General features: G+C 41.8%; 1 protein-coding gene across 15 annotated transcripts in view; it reads right to left on the bottom strand.

Annotated features, from left to right (window-relative positions):
- Erc2 (ELKS/RAB6-interacting/CAST family member 2) overlaps positions 1 to 25,729 on the bottom strand; it is an 880,091-nt gene that overhangs the window by 494,036 nt on the left and 360,326 nt on the right. For all 15 annotated transcript variants that reach the window (XR_002384370.2, XM_021231590.2, XM_013118849.3 and 12 more), the window contains one exon: positions 18,781 to 18,948. Coding sequence is in view for 14 of the 15 variants with exons in the window: in XM_021231590.2 (XP_021087249.1) it covers positions 18,781 to 18,948 (168 nt within the window). In the remaining variant the exon portion in view is untranslated. The remainder of the gene's footprint in view (positions 1 to 18,780; positions 18,949 to 25,729) is intronic.

The following is a 25,729-nucleotide window of genomic DNA, read 5'->3' as shown; positions in this document are numbered from 1 at the left end:
TCCTCAGATCCCTGCCTTCCTAGGACAGGAACTTAGCCTTTGTCATATGACAATCCTGTTTCCTTCATATTGACAACAAATGCTTTGGGAAACCTGCTCCTACAAGGGCTCGAGGTTTAATCTGCTCAACACCATTCGGAAATATTCTGGAGGTTCTCATAAGATAAGAGAAGGAAAGCATGCGACGTCATTTGCTCTTCAAAGTTTCCTTAATGCTGAAAGGGTGCTTGCACACTTGGGCGACAAGAGAAGGCCAATTTGCCATGCTCCTAATTAAAAGGAAGAGTCACAAGCCAGTGCTAGTCATTTCTGATGCAGGAGAGGGGAGGCACATTAACAGTGTAGACTGGGCACAGGCCTGAGCTGACCTGCAATAAATATGTTTCTACTCTAGGCATCGTAACTAGGAAAGTTGGGGTCTCCTAATGCCACCCAGACATGAAGTAAGTATGGAAGGGTATTACCTTTCCAGGGGTGAGAATAAATCACTAGCGATCACTGGCCATGCCTCAGCGTGTCTGAGTAAAAGATGGATGGACATTGTGGCACATGCTCTCTCAAGGGCCTTGGGAAGGGGAACTCTAAATCTTCCTCTCATTGTTTCATAAAACAAGCAATGTGTTAAGGGCTTAGCAAGAAAATGGTTCTTTCCTTGATCATTTGATTAGGGTTCCCTTTTAAGAAAACAAAAAGGGATGCAATAACAGCCAACTCCTCTTCACTCATTCTCTATGAACCATCACGGCTTCTTTATAGGGTGGGCACTGTCACTGAGTTCATCTCAGAGATGAGGGAACAGAGGGCCATCAGGAATTGACATAGCTCACAGAGGAGGAGGAAAGAAGCCAAAATTTAACCACAGTTGTTTCCTTCCTCCCACTGCCCTGATAAGATCCTTCTTCTCCTCTTCCTCCTCCTCTTCTTCCCCTCCCACTGCTCACCACACCACTTCCAGGTCAAGGTCAGTATCTCCCCAGTCACTCTCTGCTACTATCTCTAGTCGCTTCCACAGTCTGCTTCTGACATGATATGATGCATAATTTTATGTGCCAACCAGACTGGATTACAGTATTCAATGCTTAGTTGAATATTGTTCAAGATGCTTCATTAGAGCATCTCCCAACCAAAGGCTGGAATACAGCTAAATGGCCCACATTCCCCAACTAAGAAGCACTTCTCCAGTAGATAGCCTTCAAATTAATCTGCAGTATGAGCTCTCGCAGCTCTCCCGGGTTCTCTAACACAATTCCTTGGAACGGATCTATGATTCACCCCTAGGTCTCTGACATGCCAACCTCTCCCATCATGAACCCATCATGTCTCCATAATAACACAAGGCAATTTGTTAAAATAAAATCCACATGTGAACATGAATACCCATGACTTGTTTCTCCAGATAAACTTTATTGGGCATGCTTGGCCCTTTTTCTCCAACATGGACATTTTTGCCTGGGACATCCCTTCTCTCCTAAAGCCCAGGGACAGGGAAACCACCCTGGAAAGTCTTGAGATAAGGACATAAGTGACTTTTGGATACTTTTTCAGATCTCTAGTCCTAAATTTCCCTATATAAAAAACAAAGTGACTTGAGACTCAAAACATTCTTATTTGAAATTCTATTGTCACTCAGAAGTCCCCCCTGAGGAATTTAGAGGACATCGTAGATATTTTCCCATTGCTATGACAAAACACCCCACATTTAAGGAAGGAAGGGTTTTATTGGCTCACAGTTTGAGGATATAGCTCATTGTGATAGAGAGGAGCATTCGTTCCCAGGAAGGAGAGAGTGATGAATCTTCATGCTCAGTTAGCTTTCTGCTTTCTATCAAGTTAAAGCCAAGTTCCTTTAGAATGGGTCTTTCCCTTTCAATCTGGTCAAGACAGTCCCACAAAGCATGCTCAGCGGCTACTCTAATCTAAACAGTCCTTCTCAGGTGGGCCTAGAGCCTTGCCTTCTAAGTGATTCCAGATGCTGTCAAGCTGACAGTCAACACTGACCTTCATAACTTTACATGCTGTTAATTCAACACCCAAACTTTTAATCCATAACCTTTTACCACTTTTTCTCTAGTCTTATGAACGTCTCATAAGGAAAAGCACATTCAGTCCCAATTTCAAAAGTTCCCATTCTCTTTAACAGTTCCAATACTGTCTAAAATACAAAATCTAGGTCTCCTCCGAGAGTCAAAAAAAATCTAATTGTGATCTCCTATAAAGTAAAAAAATAAATAAATTACATGCTTCCAATATACAATGACAAAATAAACGAATAAATAAACATTCCCTTTCCAAATGGGAAGAATCGGGGCTGGCAAGGAATATTAGACCAAAGCAAGACCACAAATCAACAGAAAAAAAAAAACACCAAATCTAGCAGGTCCCTGTCTGACACCTTCTGCTCATGATGGAATTCAAAAGGCTTAAATACCCCCACTTTCCCAGTTCTGCCAGCTCCAGAACTTCACAGCTTCATGTAAGTTCTCCAGGATTCCTTGCAAGGACTCAAATCCTAGCACACGGGTCCTGGTGCCAGTGGTTCTCTGGGACTGTGGTATAAGATTGCATGACCTCAACAATGATCCATCTTCCATGCATGAAAACCAGCACCACATGGGTGACACTGCCAATCCCTGCTGTCATCTAGGGTTGGAACCAGTTCCCCTGAAACACAGCTGATCAGCTCTGCATGCTGACCCTGGGGAAATACTTGTATAGGCAGCTGCTTTTGAGAAGCAAAGCCACCCCTTCAGTGGTAGTATCTGCTTCCGTTCAGGGTCATTCTCTTCAAACAAGTTCGCATTTTCACAGTTGGTACTTTTGATTGATGAGGTCTTGCTCTCAGGGCACATGTCCTATGGTCCCAGTGCAGAGCTTGGGTGTTTCTCTTGAAGAGCTACAGATCCTTTTTCAGTATGCACCTTGGCTACATAGTTTAATTTGCTCAATCTGTTTTCCTTCTCAACAAACTGATCTCTCTCTCTCCCTCTCCCTCTGTGTGTGTGTGTGCTTGTGTGTGTGTATGTGTGTGTGTGTGTGTGTGTTGTATGTGCATCTGTCCAGGGTTTTACTCTTTTTCATTGTAGTCCTGAATAACGGCAGTAAAAAGTAGCCAGGTAAGAGCCTGAGTGCTCTTGTGTCTTCAAATTTCCTCTGTCAAACAAGTTAGCCTATTCTCTTAAAATGCAACTTCAAACATTTTCTCAGGACATGGGCAGATCGTTTGTCAAAATATCACACACACATGGCGCTAATCTGGTGTTCTGCCTCTACTGCTCAAGTTTCTTTCATCATTCCTTTCTTCCAGTCTCCCATAATAATGGGCTCTGCTTATATCGTTTGAGGGCTTTCCTATTCCAAAGTTTCAAACTCTTCCACGGTTCTCCTTAAAACCAGTTTCAAAGTTTAAGAACCATACAGACAGATCAAGCCCAACAATAACCCCACTTCTGGTACCAATTTTAGTTACCCCTTCCAGTAGCTGTAATAACGCCCTGACAAAATGGTTTAATTATACAAGGATTTGTTTTGGCTCATAGTTCAAGGATATAATCCACCATAGAGGGGAAATTGAGGTGGCAGGGTCTTGGGGCAATTGGTCACATCACATTGACAATCACAAAACAGAAAGCAATGAGTCCTCACGCTCAACTATTTTTATCCTTCTTATGCAATCCAGGACCCAAAGCCACACAATGGACCCAAGTTCCTTCAGGGTGGGTCTTGTATCCCTGATTAACCTAATCAAGATAATCTCTCAAAGGCATTCCCGTGGGTATGCCTAGAAGTTCATGCAAGAGCATGTCAAAATTACAATCCACACTGTCTACTGCACAGAGACGGATATATTATCTGTAGTTAAGTCCTAACACCAAATCAAACTCTACTGAGCCACCACACACCTCTCTCTTTAGAGTTGGGCTTCAGGAGAAACCCACTGTTGTGATCACATTCTCTGGGGCCATTTGACTGTAGTCTTGCATTGTCTTCCTAATAGCTATACATTTTGACAAACTATAAGTAGTTTGCAGTGATGAAGCAGATTCTGAGCTGCCCAGTAGAAGGTGCTCACTTCTCCTCTGTACTGAGGAGAGTCCAGCTCTGCTTTCGTTCACATACTCACCTTAGTTTTCCTAACTCTACAAAGGTTTGCCAGACTTGCACAGCTTTAACTTCTTACTTAGTGAGTTAGGCAAAGTCTTTACAATGTGCTTACTTTATCTACACCAATCAGAAGCAAGGTCTCTCCATGATTTTAAATGGCTACAGGTAACCCTCTATCCTCGGACCATCCTTAGTACACTGAATATAACCGCCAGGTGAATAAACAAACTAATGAACACAGTCTTTCTCCGAGAGCATGCAAATTTCTCCACGCACAACGCCTAAGAGTGACATCCGGGCTGTCCCTGATCATAACCAACTGCTTCTATGTACCAGTCACATTGCCCCCTCCAAGGGCTGCCACTGGGATAAAAAAAAGCAATCCATGAAAATGGCTAAATGCTATGCATAGAAGACTTGCAAGTACTCTACAAGCCATCACTATTGTACAGACTGACCATTCAGACTATTGTCCACATTTTAACTTTTATGTACCAGCCCTTAGAGTGCCACACACCCAGAGGGTGCTTCATCAAACTGATGGCAGTGGTAGTGTGCCACAGCAGTTCCAAAGCCTTCTGGCCTGCCAAGCTTAATAAAGTGTGTTATCCATTCTTCCAGACCACTGCTGGAGATGTTACAGCCTGACCTCCTATTGATCCCAACATCATCCCAATGGACCTTGTTCCATTGTGATTTATTACAACGGCTAAATTGAATCCACATGACAGTGCTCAGAGCCAATTCTCACTCTGGTTCTCCCTCTCCCCTTCCCCCACCCCACTTGCCCCCAAAGATTTGTGGAGACACTGAATTAGATGATTTACTCAATTCCAGATATGACTGCTATTGAATTCCTGTCTTTAATCTTGCACATCCACCTAGGAAACGATAAAGATTGTTTGGCATGATTTGTTTTGCAGTCCTGTAAATTTATTATTAATGCCGAGTTAGTAATCTTCACTTGCGTGGTCAATTCTTCCCAGCCATGGTCTTTATCTTGAGGAATTCGAGTTGCTTGTTGCTACTGACATCTCCTATATTCCTCAAGCCCTTTTTCTCAGTTAGGAAGAGGTGGGTCCAGAGAGATACCTCACTAGCTGCAGGCACTACTTGCATATAAATAACAACAGGAACAAGCAGACACTGCACCAGGCGTTTTGCCAAAAGATGACAGAGCAAATTAGCACCTCCTGTGAGCTACACGGCAAACTCAGTTGCAACAGCTGATGTTGATGATGTCCCCGCAGCTCAGCACTGGGACGGTGCCTCTGCTGCTGTCCTTATCTCGAATCACTGACTTCCTAAGCACTGTAGACAGAGCTCTTCTGTCTTCTCCTCGATCTGCAGTAATCTGTGCTGACACTCCGACCAGGAGACTTATCTAACAAGAAACTAGTTTGTCAACTACCAGAACGTTTAGCCCAGTCTGCTCAGTTCCCACATCCTTGATTATAGAAGGCTATAAAAGCATCAAAAGATGGATTAAAGGATGAATTATTCAAAGAAAAAAATGTTTAGCCTGAAATTCTAAATAAAGGTCTTGTGGCCTTGAGATGAAAAAAAAAGTATAAACCACAGAGAAATGTACAACAAATGTTTGAATTACGAACGGAAATGAAATACCAAGTCAAAAGCTCAATTATATTTCCTCAATAGTAACACTTTCTAAGAGTTTAGATTTCAACACGGACAATAACATGTATTTCCTTATAATAAGTGCCATGTTTACTACAGGATCAAGTTAAAGTTTCTGTAAACAGACACACACACACACACACACACACACACATATATATATAAATTACTCTAGGTGCTTAACTAAGTTCTGTATCTGACATCAGTCAACATCTATAAAAATATTTTAAGAGGGAGGTTTAAAATAATGCAGAGTAAAATTAGCTTATGTATGAATGAGTGTAAACAGTTATTACTATGACCAACTTAAATGAGAAAATAAATGTCTAAATTAATTTCTTTTCTAAATTTCACATTATAAACCATAAATCTGAATTTTCCTTATTAAGGTTAAATATTTACTTTGTTCACTGCCTTATAAGAATAGATAAATATATCACATATCTATTTTAAAAACCTAATCTGATTTTTAAATGAGAAAAGTTATATCATTTCTTGGCTCAAAAAATGAAGTTTAATGTATATGTATCTGTAAATTGCATTAAAATATTTTATTCCTCAAGAAATAAAAGATAAATACCAAAGGATGTAAAACTTCAGGTTTCAGGGAAAACTTTATACCTCCACATCAACAGGTTGAAGTCACATGTTTAAAATCCTGACCAGTTCCATTCATCAGACCCAGGGTGAAAACAGTGTCAGACCCAAGGCATTCTCTATTTTAGATACCTTTTACTATAAAACCTGAAAAAATAGAGAGGGATCCACACATACACTCATCCCTATTATAAGTGGCAACATAATGGACATAGGCCCTTCTCATTTTAAACATAAAACAAGCAATGGTTCCTTTTTGCTCTCAAGTCTGTTTGTTTCATGTCTTTCAACACCCATGTGTGCGAGCATGGGCACTCATATGTATATACACACACACATACATACACACACACACACAAAACACACACTTTAATACATTTCTGTCATATACACTATACGTGATAGTTCATTTCAATGACTAAAATAACGAGTATTTGCCTATGCCATCGGTATTCTCTTATGGTAACATTTATACTGATGAATTTGCTTACACAACTGTCTCTCATCATTTATTTAGATAATATATCACTCTAGAATATTTTCAATGATGAGAAAAATAATTTTTTTCTTAAAGGAATCTTGTGAAGAAGCTTGTGGCTACGTCGATGCCTGCACCTTCAATGGTTTTTCCTTAAAATGAATTCCAATGGAAAAATCAGTGATTTAAGCAGCCCTGGTAAATGATTCCACATTTATTTTCCCCAACACCTAATATTTACATGTGCCATCAAAGATCCCACAGACCATCACCCCATAATCTCTAAGAAAATCTTGGCAGCATGAAGGGTGGTGGCAAAGGCTGTTTGTCTCTCCATCCCCACCTTCCTACTCCACTGCCTGTGACGGACTATGCCTCCAGCTGTTCTTAAGTTCATGAACATTCATAATTTAGAGAGCTGTGGTGTATGCCACCCTTCATAAGCTTCTACAAGTGTTAGTGTATCATAATGTGGCCTAGAGCATTTAGCTTCATATTTTAGCACTACAGTAAGAACTGTCTCCACCCAGTGTCAATGGGGGCTATTCATCCCTGCATATCTTGTTTGCTTAGTTTTGCTTCATTCAGAATCACACACACACACACACACACACACACACACACACACACACACACAAAGCTATAGAATGCAACAGGAGTAGGGAAGACCTTACCCTTGGGAATGAACGACTGACTTCCCATTTCACTGTCAAATAGTAAATCAGTTCCAGAAAAGAAGCATACCTTGTTCACCTCTATTACATATCGAGAGCACATCAAAAAAACTTTCATATGTGCCATGAAGGTGGGCTTTATGACAGAATGCCCTACAGGCTATACTAACTTTTGATCTACACCAGAATTCAGCAAACTTCAGCCCACGGACCAATCTGGCTGTTTGTGGAATAAAGTTTTATTGTAACACACCCATTCCTACTTGTTTACTTGCTTTGAATGCATCCAGAACTTTGAACAGATTGTTCATTCAGTCCATTCCATTTCTATTTTCTATCTGACATTTATTAAGCACCTATAACATGCCAAGAACTGTTCTGGTTACAGGGATAAAAGGGTTGAATAAGACTGCTGTTTCGCTAACTGAACTCCAGATTTCATAGGGAAAATGGACACAAGCATATAATATCACATCCCCAGAAATGTCTGCTACTTGATCGGAAAGTAACATGTGAGCAGCATAATGACAGTTTACTCTAGAGCAAACATTTTTAAAATAATGAAATCCGTCTAAAATCCAATAAAATTTGCAATGAGTCCCACCCTTTAGAAATCGTTTTGTTGCAGACAGTGCTCCTTTAGTAGACTCTAATCTTTGTCTACATGCTCTGAACTCTAGTCCTGTTGACTTGCAACTGAATTTCTGATGAATTATTTTAAATATACACTTGAATCTATTTCCTACAGCCATGTAACAAAATACATCCAGTTTAGTGACTTAAAACACCTACTTATCATGGATATCAGATGTAAGGTAAAGGACAACCAGGCTACAATCCACAAGCCCAGAGAAGCTAGGTAAAAAGGGGGACCCCAAGAGGGACACACATAGAGGGCCCCAGGAAGGGAATAGTTAAGATTTCCTGGGTAAACTTGGAGGGAGGTTGGAAGGGAGGAAAGAATGGGAACATGAGGGATCAAGAAGACAGAGTTGGGGGAGGGATGGAGGGAGAGAGCAATGAAAGAGATATCTTGGTAGAGGGAGCCATTATGGGGATAGGGGACAACCTAGTGCTAGAGAAATTCTCAGGAATCGACAAGGATGACCCCAGCTGAGACTCCTACCAATAATGGAGAGGGTGCCTGAACAGGACTTCCCCTTTAAACAGATTAGTGACTGCCCTAATTGTCCTAGAACCTACATCCAGTAACTGATGGAAGCAGATGCAGTGACCAACAGCCAAGCCCTGGGCTGAACTCCTGGAGTTCAGTTAAGAGAGGGAGGAGGGGTCATATGAACAAGGGGGGGTTGTCAAGACCATGATGAGGAAAACTATAGAGACAGCTGACCTGAGCTAGTAACTCAGGGGCTATTTGGACTGACAGCTGGGGAACCTGCATGGAACCAAACTAGACCCTCTGAATGTGGGTGACAGTTATGTGACTTGATCTCTTGGCATGGCACCTGGAAGTGGCACCGGACCTATCCCAGGGGCACGGCATGGCTTTTTGGAGCCCATTCCCTACGGTGGGATACCTTGCTCAGCCTTCATACAGGGGGAGGGACTTGGCCCTGCCTCAACTTGGTATGCCAGACCTTGCTGACACCCCAAGGAAGGCCTTACTCCCTGTGAGGAGTGGATAGGAGTGGGAAGTGGGGAGGCAGGGACAGCAGGAGAAGGGGATGGAGGAGGAACCGAAGATGGTATGTAAAATGAATAATAATTTTTTAAATTAAAAAACACACAAAACACCCACTTATCAATCACAGTTATGTAGGTCAGAAGTCCTACATAGACATCTGGGATCTATAGCCTGTGGTGATATTTTGTTTGTACTCTAACAAATAAAGCTTGCATGAATATCAGAGGGCAGAGGCAGCCTCTAGTTAGCCATAGAGGTCTGTAGGTCTATGCAGGAGATCACTCTCTTTTTGGCTGAGAATTTGGTGAGGTAAGGTGTGGCTGTGGCTGGCTTCTTTGTCTCTCTGATATTTCTGCATTTACTCCTATATCTGACTCTTGGCTTTTATTATTAAGACCGGTTAGAACTCGTGCTATATACATCAGAGATAAGATCGGGTGTCATCCATGATGGGACTTGTCTGGAGGATCTAGTGGAAAACACACTTCCAAGACTCTTCTTACTGCTGGCCAAATTTGTATTTGTAGGGTCTTAGAACTGTAATTTCCACTCCCTTGCTGGTTTACACAAGAAACCACTGACAACCTCAGGGCCTGTCTACAGCCCTTGTCACACGGCCTCTCCATTCTCAAGTCAACAGACGAGAACGTAGGATGTATTGAAATCGGTCTTGCCAACTACCGACTTCCTTGTCTCTAACCTTAGGAGCCAAGCGAAAGATGCTGGTGTGTTTAGGTCACCTATACCCACACCATCTCCGTTTCTTAAAGCCAACTGTACCATGCAATGTAACTTAACCATCAATACCAAATCCATCACAGCCGAGGTATGGAACACTGGGGAGGGGAGAAATCTTGGGGTCCTAAATTTAGAACCCTACCACAGCTTTTTTTTGTTCGAATTATAAACTCTTTATGAAGAACCATAACTACATTAACCACATGTTTGTGTTGTTTATTTTTAAAAGCAACTTCAAAGGAAATGCAATACAAATATAATCACAAGGTCCCACACTGACATCTATTATATGCCATTGATTCAGAATTGAACTTGATGTCTATAACCATCCGGGAGCCTTCATCCAGTGACTGATGGAAGCAGAGGCAAACACCCACAATTAAGCACTGAACTGAACCCAGGGAACCCAGTGACAGAGAGAGAGGAGTGATGAGCAAATTGGCAAAGAATGGGCTGGCAAAACCAGAAGAGACAGCTGATCTGAACAGGGGAGAGCTCTTGGACCCCAGACCGACAGCGGGGAGGCCAGCATGGGACTGATCTGGACCCCCCAATTGTGAGTGTCAGTGAGAAGGCCTGGGCAACCTATGGGGCCCTGAGCAGTGGATCAGTGTCTATCCCTGGAATACAAACAGTCATCGTGTGCCCATAGCACAAAGAGGGATGCTCTCTCAGCCTGGACTCTTAGGGGAGTGCCTGGACCCTACCCTGAGTGAAATGACAGACTCTAGATATGCCCTATATGGAAGGAATTGGCAATAGGGTGGGAGGCTGGGGGGGATGGGGCAGTGCGGGGGGAGGGGAGGAAGAGGGAACTGGGATTGACATGTAAAACAAGCTATTTAAAATTAAAATTAAAAATTAAAAAAATGCAACTTCAAAGGAAATGCAATACAAATATAATCACAAGGTCCCATACTGACATCTATTATGTGCCATTGATTCAGAATTAACTTTCTGTAAAATAAAAATGCCTGTTTGAAGTAGGTATACCTTTTGATGTGTGTAAATTATATAATCTGGAAGAGTGAAAAGGAAAAAGAAATACTGCAAATAATATTATAATATCAGAACAGTAGGAAGATAATGTTCTGGAGTTTACAGACCCCAGGAACACCCAGCCCCTACTTAACATCTGTTTGCGGGGGAAACTTACACATGTATTATGTAAGTTTTGAATTATGGACTTCCCTCACAATATGCATTAATAAATGTTAATATAGATGTGCACCAACTCTTCATGGCAAAGCAGAATCCACTGCCAATAGAGAGTAAGTGAGAGAGACAGACAGAAAAATTTCCTCCCCACATAAACGAGATTGATTCGAATCAAATGGCCTGCGGAGAATGTGGGAAGAGGAGCAGAATCATCCCCAGACTGAAAAACGCAACCACTACTAATCCCATCACAAAGCTGCAGGCAACAGCTGGCAACGGTGATGGACAGATGTGCCGAGATGCCTATGCCCATCAGGATGACAGTCACGGCCAGGCACTCCAGGCAATTTAACTTTAAATACTTTAAGGGTGCTGCAGGTGGTTATATGCGAAAACTTTCTGTAAAATCTGCCATGATGAAATTGAGTGCAGAATATAAGGTCTTAACATAGAAGCCAGTATTTACTTAAAGGTGAACGTGCACCTCTTGGTTTGTTTCAGCTCTCTCAGGGAGTGAGAATTGGTTCTCAGCATGATCTGGCCATGAACTGCATTTTGAAATAACACAGATAATCGTTATTGCCACTTGCAAGTCATAAGGGACGAGGGGAGAACACTTACAGTATGGAAGTCAAAATGTCACTCAAAGGTTAACTACATAATATATCTGATTGCTAGGAGACATAAAGGAAGGCTCCTTGCTGTGAAATTGGTATCATAAATGGAGCAAGAAGTGTGGTCCAACTATATTAAGTGACTTTTGATCTCCCCAAACACACTGTGCTGCCTCTTCCTGCCGCAAAGCCTTGAAAGTGTTCCTCCTGATGCATGGACTAGACAGCTATTTGAAGTCCCTCGGTGCCAGATTTACTCGTCAACATTTCCAGGAAATAATCCTTGCTCATTTCATTCCTTCTGGGAGGTAAGATGTCTCTCCTGTGTGCAGATGTGCTGATTCCATGACTACAATGGCCTGATCAGTTTTAATACTAACAATTCTAACAATCCAACAGAGAATAATACACATTCTCTATAATTATGGTGGACTATATAGAAAATTATTAAACTTAAAATAATAGTAACAGTTCAAACATCACTGTCCTACTGCTGCTGTGAGTAAAATATTTTGAGAAGAAAGGGGTTTATTTGTTTTACACTTCCAGGTTACAGTCTGCCAATGAGGAAGATAAAAGGCAGAGATTCAAGACAGGAACTTGAAAGTGTGCCTGCTTGCTGCTCCACACAGCATTACCTCCAACCCAAGAACTGACTTTGCAGCCAGAGGAGTGACGGCAGGTAGGTGGGCAAGCTTAATACGCAGCTGGATCTTCCTTTATTTGGCACAAGAGAATGGTGCTACCCACAGCGGAACAGACTCTCCCACATCAGTCAACAGTGAAGACAGTGCCCCATCTTTCAGCCACGGCAGCCATCTTCTAATAACTCACCAAAATGACGAGCACAAAGGGAAGGAGGGGCGAAGCCACCACATACTATCCAGGCCTTTTAGGAAATAGAGGTGCAAGAAGGGTGACACTGTGGACATCAAGGGAATGGGCACTGTTCAAATGGGATGTCCTAGAAGCGTTGCCATGGCAAAACAGGAAGAGTCTACACTGTCAGTCAGCATGCCATGAGCATCACTGTAAACAAGCAAGTTCCGGGCAAGATTCCCGCTCGGAGAATTGACATGGGGAATTGAGCACTTCAAGCACTCTAAGAACAGAGGCATCTCCTTGAAATGGGTGAGGTAAAACAATTAGGAGAAAAAGGCAGCCAAAATGAGGCAGCAGCCTGCTCTACCCAGAGAAATCACATTTTGTGAGGACTAACAGAAAGGAGCCTGAGCTGTTGGAGCCCATTCCCCATGGATTCCCGGCTTGATATACAGAAAGAAATAAAGGACCACATCCCCCCAACAGACAAGCCCACAGGCTAATCTGATCTAGGCAGTTCTCCAACCACAACTCTTTTCTCAAGTATAAACAGGTTGGGCCAAGTTGACAGTTAAAATTAGCCAACACCTACACTCACATGCACACAACAATACACACCAACAACATAGTCATCACCTTAAACCACCTCAAAGTTCTAAGAAAGATGCATGAAAAAAATATGTGACACATACAGGCTGAGGTAATATTTGGAATACGGAAGTACTCTGCTAAACTATGTAAAATGGAATTTAAGAAACACTATCTGTAGGCAAGGGGCCTAGGTGGTCAATGTAAGAGGGTAGCCCACATGAACAGTTAAGGACTCCTGCAGAACAGCTCTCTCTGTAAGAGTGCTCATTGAAGGTGTGATCTGTACAACAGGATGCCGACGAGCATCACTGGGGCGGGGTCCCCCTTTCAGACCTATCTAGGGATCTCCCAGCTGTGGCAAACAAAAATGCAAATGCTCACTAGAGAGCAGGAAAGGGGGTTGAGAAGATACTGCCATAGACCCAAGACCATCACTGCGGTTGCAGATCCAACCCCTGGACTTACAGCTGGTTTCCTGCCTTCACGAAGGTGCAGAGCCAGCTTGCATGCACCGGGTTATACTTGGGGTGCACATCACTACAGCTAAGAGAGCCGAGGCTAGGGGTGTTAGGTGTGGGAAAAGCAACAGTCATCCCCTCCGAGCATTATTATTCACGGCATGGTTCCCTCCTGCAGCCTACACAGAACGCACTGTACTGGGAACAGTGAGTGGGTTTGACATTTCACTGGGGCAAACGGCTCTTCTCATAGATGACAATATTCTCAAGACAGAAGTAGAGCTCAAAGAAATTTCCCTGCTTCCAAGTTCTCACTCGTTGAGAACTGAGTGTATTTCCATTGAAGGAGGGTCAACATGTGGTAAGAATTTTGCAAAGAGATGAAGGCATCTTTCCCTACGAGCACAAAATCTCTCCCAGACTGCATTGCCAGAAAAAAAAATTAAAAAACCTAAAGTATGTGACACAGAATGACCACAAAGTTCAAATGTGAAGCTCGGATCTATTTTAGAGGGAGGGTCTTAGGTAGATCCTGTCGAGGAGGCAAACTTGAACAAAATCCGAAGCAATGCTAGAAGTCCGGATCCCTGATAAGTTGGCACTGTCGGGGCAGAGAGGAGGGGCAGAGGGCACCCATCAGTGGCGTCTGGCTGCATGTCTCTGAGGATGTTTGCTTCCTTTTGGCCTCTAGTGCTGACATAGTTCTTGATTATAAATAATCTTGTCCTAAAGACCAATTGTTGTAGCTTGGGATAGTCTTTCAATATAATGCTATAGCTTAAAGGAGGCAGGGGTGGTTCTGCTCTATGTACTACAAGAAGTATGCTTTTGACAGTACGGCACGTGTGGTTACATAAAGGGTTATTAGGTACTAATACTTCTCTTAGAAGAATATCAGCTTCCCGAGAATCACAGGATAGCACTTTCTTTACGAACCTCAGAACCTCGAGAAGTTACTGATACACAGGGAGCATTCGGTAAAAGAAGGCATCCTTACCCCTGAGTTTATCATCTGTCAGAATTTCACACACAATAATCCCAAACAAGCAGAATAAAGATGCTCAAGTTAGAGGGTCCATATACACCGTGCACAGGAGACAATGCTACTCACCCCCTTCCATTTCCCAAGTCAGAAGGCAATCTACAAATCTGCATTTCTCACCCATATATAAAGTACTCCTGCTCTGTACATTTGCTCCTATGACTGAGGATGAAAATGGATACTGAAAAATTACCTAGTTTTAATGGATTTAAAGCAAACTCTTGGTTAGGAAGTTTATGCTCTAAGAATCTATGAGTTGCATGACAGTCAAAAACTGATCTGGTTTAAATATTGCTACCATGTCTTAAAATCATAGGCATTATACACTTATACACTTTCCAAATGTGCAATGTCATCAAAGCTTCATGGCATTTCCTACAAAAACTCAATAGTCAAGTTACACTTCATCAGCTGAACTTTGTGTTCAGGTGTGGGAAAAAAAGGGCTACTGGATCAGAACAAAATTCATGCTACCTTGCCTTTGGTAGTACAGAAAGTGAATATCCTGGTGAACATTCACATATATGCACAATTTCGTCGCCTACTAAAAATTTCCATACCTTGGCACTATGAAATAAAGCCAAAACTGTGGCCTCAGGGTCAAAAGTCCATCCTGAGCAATCTGTCTTCCTGTAAAAGGTTGATCAGAGCTCACCTGCCACTAGAGCTTCTCTGGTCATTCAGTTCCAGTTAAATTCCCCATTCTGCCAACACCATAACACAGTGCAGGTCACCACCGAGGTAATATTGCAGTTTTGATGTTGACGTGAGTTTATTATTATTTCATGCCAACACACCATAATCCAAAGCTTATGCTGTTGTAATCCAGGCCTGTTCTGAAGTAGATGATTATGTTGAATGTAGACAAAACTCTAAGAAGTCTCCAGATGCAAAGACAATGCGTCATTGGCTTCTATATTATCTCCACATTTTTAAATTAATTCTTTGAGAATTTGATATATTGTATTTTCATCATATTCATCCCTCTCCCCCAACTTCTCCTAGATCCACCTCCAAATCCATACCCACTCAACTTACTGGTTTTTTTTTTAACCCATCAGTTCCAATCAGTCATGCTTATACACTCTTGAAGATGTGGCCATCCACTAGAGGGTGATAGACCCACCAGGGACTACACCCTAAGGGAAACTAACCATCCTTCTCCAAGGAGCTAACAATATCAATAGCTCCTTAGCTAGGGGTAGAACTTTGTGAGCACCTCTATCCTCCATGTGGGGGCTTTGCCTGTCATAAGCTTGCACATGTTTGCGTCAGGTTCTAAACTGTGGGTATGGCTTCTTTGTAGATAACTTCTCCATCACTGTGAGGTTATAACAGAATTCATTTATGGAGAGCCAGAAGCATGAGTAGGTAAGGTGTCTAGACCCTACAGATTCATTGATAATCTTATCACCATCTATCTACAGAAACAAGTGAGTGTCAACTGTCTTCGTCATGTTTGTACAACTCATTCTTGAGTCAGTATGGTTGGCAGAGGTTTTCCTGACCACAGGCAAAAATAGTAGACCATACCCTTAACTAACCAAATGCTCCTGTTCAGTATTTTAGCTTTAAAATAGCATTCACTCATTTGTTAAATGTTTACTGAGCAAATATACCTACTATGTGCTAAAAGATATAGCAGTGAAAAACGCAATAAAGCCTTACATCCTAGAATCTGTATTCTGAAAATGTCAATGGACAACTTTTAAAGGTACATATTTTCCAGATGGTAATAAATTATATTTGGAAAAGTAAAATTGTACACCTAAACCAGAGGGTTGGAATACACACATTCTATTTTATATGGGAGGGACCAAAGACTAGGTCTTCATTTTGAGCAAAGACTCTCAAGACACAAAGACATGAGCTATATATGTATATGGAAAGAATATTTACAGCTTTTATATCTGGTACAAATACAATGAGATTCACATATTTAATTTTACACTTCCTAATAGCCTCAGTAGACAGTAAGAAACTAACAATACTTAATTTTAGCAGTATGTTTTATGTCGCTGACACACCCGAAGCATTTCATATAAGTAATGTAGAAATTACTGTTGACGGCTCTTAAAAGTCTACTTTTCATGACAGACCTTTAAAAATATCATATGGTTGTCACTCTTGTGACACATTTCAACTGAAGAGCTTAACAACCAGTAGCTCCACAACGTGTCTACAGCTAATGCCCTCTAAAGGTTGAAGTGCCATAAATTTTCAGAACTATGAGAAAGCATGTATGTCTCTGAAGAAGAATACACAGCCCTTAGCTACTGATATGCTGTGAGCATAAGAGAGAGGATAGAGGGTCAGCAGCCAAATTACGTATGGCTACATGACCTTTGTAAGAACTTCCACCCATTAGCATCAGCAAAAGTTGCAGCCACTGGATGAGGCGGTGGTATGGACTTGACATCTGTACAGCTGTTCTAGGCCCCGTTTCTGACTTAATGATCTACTGCTACTATCCTAACATTCACAAATTGGGAGCAAAAGGCTCCCACATTTTCATTTATACTGAGGCCTATAGATTACACAGCTGGTTGAAATGGAAAGACTCTGATTAGAGAGTGAGTTAAATTCTTTTGGGATCTAAAAAGAAATTTCTAGTTTCTGTGTTAAGAACACAGTGTAGGAACCACAAATGTAAACATTAAAAAAAAAACCTAGGCCACTGATGACAAGATCCAGGTGAGAGATGGTGGTGACAAATGACACTAAAGGAGAAGTCAGTTACTCCTGTGTGCCTGTATCAGCAGTATCACAGGACCATGCTGCCTACAGTGACTTCCTGGTAGCCCAGGCCAGCTTCCTGCTGATAACAGTTCCCATAATAGCTACCCATGATTCATAAAGTGCTGTATATTTCTATCATTTTAATTTCTTAGGAGATAAGGGTTATGAATCTTCTTGTTGATCTTTTAAAAATAATAATAACAATGAGGAAAATGCAGGGTATCAAAAACTGCATAAAACAGACAATGGAAATTCTCCAAAGTAAAAATATGGTGATGTCACAAAGTCGGAATCCCCAGTAGGGAATGAAATGGACCACTTAAAGAGAGAAGAAAAGAGGGGCCCTAATGAGGCTGAATATCTTACTGCATTACAGTGGTAGACCTGCTTGTGCATTCTCTCCACTGATTCCAACTAAGTAAAATTGAAACATTTACACAACAAGTGACCCTACCACCCCCAAAATAGTCCACATGAATTCAGTCATTGCTATGGTCTGGGTGTGACACCCAATGTATGTGTGTTAAAATATAATCACCAAAGTGTATCAACAGGTGGAGTCTTTGGGAAATCATTGTCATGAGAGCCATGACCCTCTGTATGGGGTAACAACCTCACATAAGGGCAAAGGGGACTAACTCCGCCTTTACCGTCTTCTGCCATCACTCGTGAATAAAGCACTTGCCCTGGAGGAGGGTGTACTGATAAGGTGCCATCTTGGCAGCAAAAAGACCTTTCTCAGACGCCAAACCACACACATTTGGATCCAGGGCTTTCTAGTGCCTAGAACTGTGAAAGACCAAATGTCTACTCCTTACAAAACAGTCTCAGGCAGTTTGCTACAGCAGGAGGAATGGATGACAACAAGATGTCATCAAGCAAAGTTCATCTAAATGTAAAGTACACCAAAGGTCCATTTAAGACACAATCCCTAAATACACCAGTCAACGTTCATAAGGAAAAACGTAAACATCATCGCCGAGGGATTCTTATTTCTCATCTATTTGTCTTTCCATTGCTAGAGACTGGACTCAGGGCCCAGTGCTTGCTGAGAGCATGCTCTTCCCACTGAGCTGCAAACCCAGCTCTTACCCCCACAGGCTTAAGTTAGTATATAAATATAAATTAAACATATTAAATATAAGTATATACAAACATATAAAAATAAATGCATATATATAAATGGACATATGAGAGTAAATGTATATAAACACAAATTGGTATAATTACACATTGCTTATGATTGCAAATTTGAAAAGAAATCTCCATTTAGTTCTTTGGTAATCAAAAGAAAATAGACACCTCAAGCTAAAAATGACACAGCACAACTATTAGTAAATTGAATACCAGTAAGTAAAACTTGATACATCCTAATCTAAATTAAAAAACAAATACTTTATCTCCCATAACCCCAAATCTCTCTGAAATGTCAAACATGTATGATCACAACTCTCATCCTATTAAAGGGTTATATCAGCTACTCACTTTTTTCTGAAGAACATTGATTTTTCTTTCCTTTACTTCTAACATGTCTTTCATATCACGGATCTCCCCAGCCAGGGTCCCCTTCTCTTCTGTGAGGTCCTGCAGCTGTTTTGTTTTCTTATTGAGAAAAGATTCTTTCTCTTCCAGCCGTAATCTCAGAGCATCTACCTGAAGTGTGGACAAAGAAGGAAGGTTTTGGTTTTACAAAGATGCTGTCAATAATCAGTGCTGTCCAAGAGCAGAGGAGGCCGCAGGCAATACCTGAGCTCAGCTCCATCAACTGTCTGTTCAAAGACACCTTGGCGGGGGCTAGAGAGGAGGCTCAGCAGACAGAAGCACTGGCTGGCTGTGCTTTCAGATGACCCAGGTTCAATTGTGGTACCCGCACAGTACTTAACGACCATCTCTAACTCCAAGGGATCCAGCAGCCTCCTCTGGCAGCCGTGGACACACATCGTGCACAGGCATACATATAGGCAAAGCATCCACGTACATAAAATAAGAATAAACCTTTTTAAGTCACCTCAGGGCATTTTAGCAGCCTACAATCTACCAAGACATCCTGTTGTGCAAATAGCTGAACAGTAATACTTAAAAAAAAAAAACCCATAGTGTTCACGAAATAAGGCGTTGCAAAATAGAAGCGTATCCTCGTGTTTGTTTCCCTGCTCATGGGAAACAATGTGTTTGGTTAGGGCGGTGAACAGGGCACACTGACTCCTCCACGGGAGGTCCCTGGGAAGGGAAACATTGCTCATGCTTTGCAGGGTCTTCCAAGAACACTGAGAACACAGAGAGCATCTGGATGGACAAGATAGACGCGTCGAGAAACTGCTAAACTAGAAACACGCAGGGGGCCTTGAGGAAGCTGTGCTGTCAGGGCGAGGAAAGACATGGGAACAAAACAGCCATTCTCAAGGTGGATGGTGATTGCTTCCCAGGCACCTTTTAAAGACAGCAAAGAGCAAAAAAGGAATTCCCATTTCCACCTGAGAGACATTAGAAAATCAAAACTCCCGTTTTTCAAATGTTACTAGTTAAAGAGAGAGAGAAAAAAACATAAGCTTTATGAATTCTTACCTGTGTGTGATTATGTACACATGTATGTGAGGATGCACATGGAGGCCACGAGGTGATGAGAAGTGATTTTTTTAACTGTTTCCCATTCCCGTTTATTATTCTTTTTTCCAGTCATGGTATCTTACTAAACCCAGGGCTCACCAATTCGGTTATTTCAGTTATATTGATTGACCAACAAGCCTATGGCATCCCAGAACTGGGATTACAGATGCATGTTGTCACATGTGGCTTTTCTCTGTGTGCTTTAGATTCCAAACTCAGGTCTGCACACTCGCACTCTGCGTGTCTTCCTGACTGAACCATCTCCCCAGCTGCAAAATGTGTATTCTAACATTCTGGCTGCCATGCACACAGCAAGTTTTACTTCTGCACTCCACTACTCAGATCAGACTACAGAAGAAAGTCACTGAAGTATCACAAATAAGAGAATGCAAAGAATATGAAAACCACTTAAAATTAATTTTGTCTTTTCAAACTCTCCTTATCAATTTACATCACACTCTCACTCATGTTTACAAATGAATACTGTGCCAGCTTCTAAGAGCAACTGTGACATATTATACGAAGGCTTGGTGTCTTTAATTATTATTAGTAACTATCTACAAGTTTTCCAAGAAGATTCTTTGCTGAACAATGACATATAATACATTATTTCCAAGGTATTTGTTTTTCTCAATGAGATGTTTAAAAAAAGCTGGAAATCATGGCTACAATTGTTGTGCTACCATTTCAGCAGACATCACTGATGGCATCTGAATGTCCCTGTCTGTCTTTAGACACTGTTCTACTGCTGTGAGGAGACCCCATAGCCAAGGCAACTCTCATAAAAGCAACCATTTGATGGGGATTTGCATACAGTCTCAGAGGGGTCAGTCCCTTGTAATCATGGTGGAAAGCAGATTCGCAGGGAGCACGATTCACATGGGGGCGGGGCTGGTGCGGGCTTTTGCGGTTTCAAAAGTCCATCTCAAGTGACACACCTTTTCCAAGAAACACAGCCCTCCCCGTAAAGGAACACACCTCCTAAACCTTCTTAATAGTTCCTCAACTGGGAACCAAACATTCAAATATCTGAGCCTATGAGGACCATTTTCATTCAAACAACCACACTGTCACTCCATAATGCTTAGAGTAATCAATTCCCCCAACGAAATGATATTAAAAAGTAGGGCAGAGGAAGCTGTGAGTGAATGCGTAAAGAGAAGTCCCAAGTGAATATATACTGTTTGACATGGGCATGACCATTTCATTCTACGTTTCCTGAAGAAGGGACAGTAAGTTTGGCTACTTAGGAGGAAATGGGAGCAGTACTAAGAGATGACAGACATGGAGGTGGATTCCTCTTTTTACTTTCACTTTGTAAAGTCTTGTATATGATTCCTTAGGAAAGAAACGTTTGCTCTACATGTTAAGAGAGCAGACACATAAAGCAAAGAGCTATCAAAAACTCACAAAACCATATAGCTTTATAATTTATATGCCAATATACTTAAATTAGGAATTTCAATCAATTTGGAAAAAAACAAATATTCAACTAAGAATCAGCAAACATACCATTCTCTTTCATGACTAAGAGACTGAACAATAGCAAAACCAAGTCCAGAAACTAAAACACCGTATGAGGTGCCTGAGCGAACAGAGGGTTTGGAAGATAACAGGTTACTGATGGATGATAGGGTGCCATGGTGATGGACATCTGACCCCTGCTCTCCACAACAGTAAAACGAACGGCTAGCATCGTCATCAACCACCAAGAAGTACAAACGTGAAAATAACCAGGCAAAGGGGGTGGAGGAAAAGGATGGGCAGCAAGAAGTGGAAGAGACTGCCGTGTGCATTAGAGACTGCCGTGTGCATTAGAGACCGCCGTGTGCATTAGAGACCGCCATGGGCATTGAGACCGCTGTGGGCATTAGAGACCCCTGTGGGCATTAGAGACCGCCATGTCCATTGGCTCCAAGTCTGTGAAGATCAGGACAAGTGACCCTCCTCCCACCCCAACCTCCATCCTCAGTTTCTTGACTCTCAATGCCTGACCATCTTGTGTTAGTAAAGGCAGGCATTTGCCTTGCGTAGACTGCATCAGGAGAGGATAGTGTTAAAAACAAGGAAGCTGCTGGACTACAATCTTCTTTGTTCAACCTTTCCAAAAAAGCAGGGTGTGTACGCCAAAGCTATATTCTAAAATGTCAAAGGTTCTTACAGTTTTGGACCCAGAGAAGAAGATGGAGCTGGGAATTCCCATGAAGGAGCAATGCCTGGAGCTTGGAGCTGCGAGGCAAACATTTCTGACTTTGTATACTACTAGAGAGGGTGGACACTCTGTGATCAGGGACTGAGAATCACAGGCTCTTCATATATGCTAGCTATGTTTCTTCCTACATTGGCCATGAGTACACGGGGCTGGCAGAGAAGATGGCAGAGCAACTCAGATGCTCAAGCCTTCCTAAATGAAAATGCCCTGGCTTCCCACCTAAGCATCTCAGATTCTGAAGTGGTTCATCAACAACTGAATTCAGCTTCTCCTGGCAACCGGGACGCCACCATCACTTCTCTTTGGGTTTTCTTATCCGGTAATAAAACAGGGTTTTCACTTCATGATCAAAGCGAGGTCATCTGGTCAGCTCCTTGAAAACCAGCAGGACATAGTCTTCCATATTACAGCTGTCATTTGAAACAGTTTTCATCAATCAGGGATTTTCACACGGACTCATTCAGTGGGATTCAGAGAAGAAATGTTGGACTGTGGCTGGGTTAGGCCTGCATCCTAGCTCTCAAATGGATGCTATATATGTGGACCAAAGGGACATGCCCGCCATCAAAACTGTGACAGAGGTGAACCCCGGTGAGCAAGGCTGAGAGCAGAAGTGGGGAGCAAACATTTGGAAGAAGAAGCTTCACAATCGTGAAAACTACGAACAGCACTTAGGACACTTTCTCACCACCTGTGATCTGGCAGTGCCCTGCTGAACCATCCTGAGCCCAGAGGACATTAAAATCAAGCCCTGCCGTGAGACTATTTTTCCTAGACTAACACAGAACGCAAGGATGGCTGTGATCAACACACTCCTCACAACACCCAAACTCAACATGGCAGGGAGGTGCCTGTGCCAGCTGAGGTCTTCTGTTCGGGAGTTTATTTTCCATGAGCCATAAGCATGAACTTAACTTCAAAGGAATTTGGATCACACCTTCCAATCACCTTCACTCTATCTGTAAAGCTCTGTACAGTCTTCTAGAATCAAGGGGGGAAAAACTTGAGGCTCGTTCTTTTTTTTTAAATAAAAAAACTGACCTGAACTGCATCCAATTCTCAACCAACATTATCTCAGCTTGCAGTAAGCAAGTATGACATCATTTCTAAAGTCAAACTTGAACTTCCAGATGGTGCAAAACCACAAGCAGGCGTGCAGGCCTTCTGATGCGCAGAAGTTTGAAGATAGGTGGAGGGCAGGCAAGAAGGAGCAGGAAAAATTAGAACGTGTAGTTCTAAAATGGGTATCAACGAGTGCACTAGAGCTGCTCCTACTAACATCCTGATATCTGCCGACAGTGTGCATCACTAAAAAGGAGAGAAAGAAGTTGGGAAAGCCTTCCTATCTAAGTCATGGACCAACATCAGGTATAAAGATAAAAGTTGAACTGCTTGGGAATGTGGAATACCTTTCTCTGCCCCTTCACTCAACACTAAATAATTTTAAGAGCCTTTGACACTCTCTCTTAAACTTTGGCAGTTGACTCAATAATAATACTTGGCAAAGTCAAGATTGCTATCATTTCCCAGAAAAAAAAGAATTGTGTGATACAGTCAATTCACAAAGACTCATATGGTTGAACTCCTATTTTTCCCCTATCAGTTAACTGCAGGAGACCTTGTCACCTAGTGTTTAAACCAGTAACAGTTTTCCATGTTAGGAGAATTGCTTGTGTCCTTCTGATTCAGTTTGTGTGTGTGTGTGTGTGTGTGTGCATGTGCACGTGCGTGCGCACGTTTGTGTGTTCATGTGTGTGTGTGTCCATGTCCCTGTCTGTGTGTCCATAAAAACATGAAACACACGAAAAATTAACTTTTTATATGGCAGCATAAAATAAAACATTTGTTATCACTTCGGTTCCAGGTAATAACTTGAAAGAAAAGGACTGTGGCAATGAAATTGCCAAAAATTGCCAAAATCAGAGTTAAACATTATTAATCTTCATGTCAGCACCCAGGAATTACAACCAGTTACAATGGTGAGGTGTGCTTCAAAAAGTTCTCAATGAACAGCCCCCGACTCTACACCATATCTTATGTGGACCTTCAGAAATAGTTTCAAGATTGTACCAAAACACCAAGTGCCACTTGACATGCCAGAAATCATTTTTAAAATCACATGGATTTTGCAAATCTTATAATGACAGCAACACTTGATAGGAAAACACTTGATAGAAAAGGAGCCATTTGAAAATTGTCACAGAATAAATGCTGTTTATGACTTACTTGACTCCTCTTCAGGGATAAAACAAGCATGCCTTCATAAAGAGCAACTTGAATAGAGAATGAAACTAGAATGTTCACAAATGCTACCAAGATAGTTTATTTCACATCCAAAGTCCTTCTGGTTTTTTGTTTGTTTGTTTGTTTGTTTTACTAATAGTAGACTTGGGTTAAGGGTCTATTTGAATTTCATTCAACTCACAATTATTCAAATGAGAAGGCAGCTTCAAAGCTGGAAGGATACGTAACATACACAACTTCCAAAGACACAACCGCCAAAATAACCTCAAACCCCAAACTTGCTGTGGTGGTAACCACTCAGTCTCATTCATATCCAACTCTTTTCCTTCCTGAATAAGCAAGACTGGGCTTTCTAGCCCCCTTGCAGAAAGATGAAGTCTGGTCTTTTTGTCATGAGATGTAAGCCCAAATGCAGCATACCACTTCCCATTGGTGCTGTCCCAATACTCCGTCATTCCTTAGAAAATCTTGGAGGCTACGTTAGTAGATGGTGGGGCCATACAATGCCAGAAACTCTGAAAGTGGGGATTGGATAAGATGCAGGCATCTTAATACTAGATATCTTACACATCACCACAAGCCTAGGAGAAATAAAAAGTCCCTGATCTCTTTTACATGTAGGACCTCAAATCCTACTTCAACTTTTTTTTCATACCACATTGAGAGAAAGAAAAAAAAGAAAAGACCCAAGCTGATAAAGCTCAAAGGCAGCAGAGCCGGAACCCTTGGGAGTGAGTATGAGTTAGAGATCATGGACTTGGGGAAAACAGAGAGTGAGAAGGAAAATGAAAATGAAGGATATCCTTAAGCCCATGGCATTGAGTTGCATGGATAGATAAGCAAGCATTCGAGTAAACAGCTCTTCACAGACACTACATTGCAGACACACGTCCTCAGCAATGACCGTAACTCACCCACAGACTTTAAGCATGAATAAAGTGTGATGTGCAAAGACAGTAACACTACCTCCTTCATCCAGTTGTTCAGAAGATTAAATAATAACAGAAGTAAGTAACTTAGCACAGTGCTGGCATCCAGAAACACTCAATAAATTTTTTGCTATTGTGATTATGTTTTATTACTGTGCTTTCTGCAGCCTCTAATCCCGTGATTTATATACTGTAGGAATGCAATAAAGGCTGGATGATCAACAGCCCTCAGGAAGAGTAGAGAACAGGCAGGTAAGGTGATGTGCTCTAACATGGACCACATTACTGTATACCGTCCAACACTAACTCCAAAATACTTCAGCACACAATGCATGATGTGTGTTGTAGGTGCTGGGAGGTGTCTGGGTGGGTGGATACATGTGTTTTCCAACTGGGAATAAATGCTCCGGGGCAGTTAATTAGTTTATGACAGCCTTTAATT

Source organism: Mesocricetus auratus, unplaced genomic scaffold (genome assembly GCF_017639785.1).
Source record: "Mesocricetus auratus isolate SY011 unplaced genomic scaffold, BCM_Maur_2.0 Super-Scaffold_100006, whole genome shotgun sequence".
In the NCBI taxonomy this organism is placed as follows: Eukaryota; Metazoa; Chordata; class Mammalia; order Rodentia; family Cricetidae; genus Mesocricetus; species Mesocricetus auratus.
The sequence above is the reverse complement of the archived record's forward strand: the minus strand, read 5'-3'. Positions and strand labels throughout refer to the sequence as shown.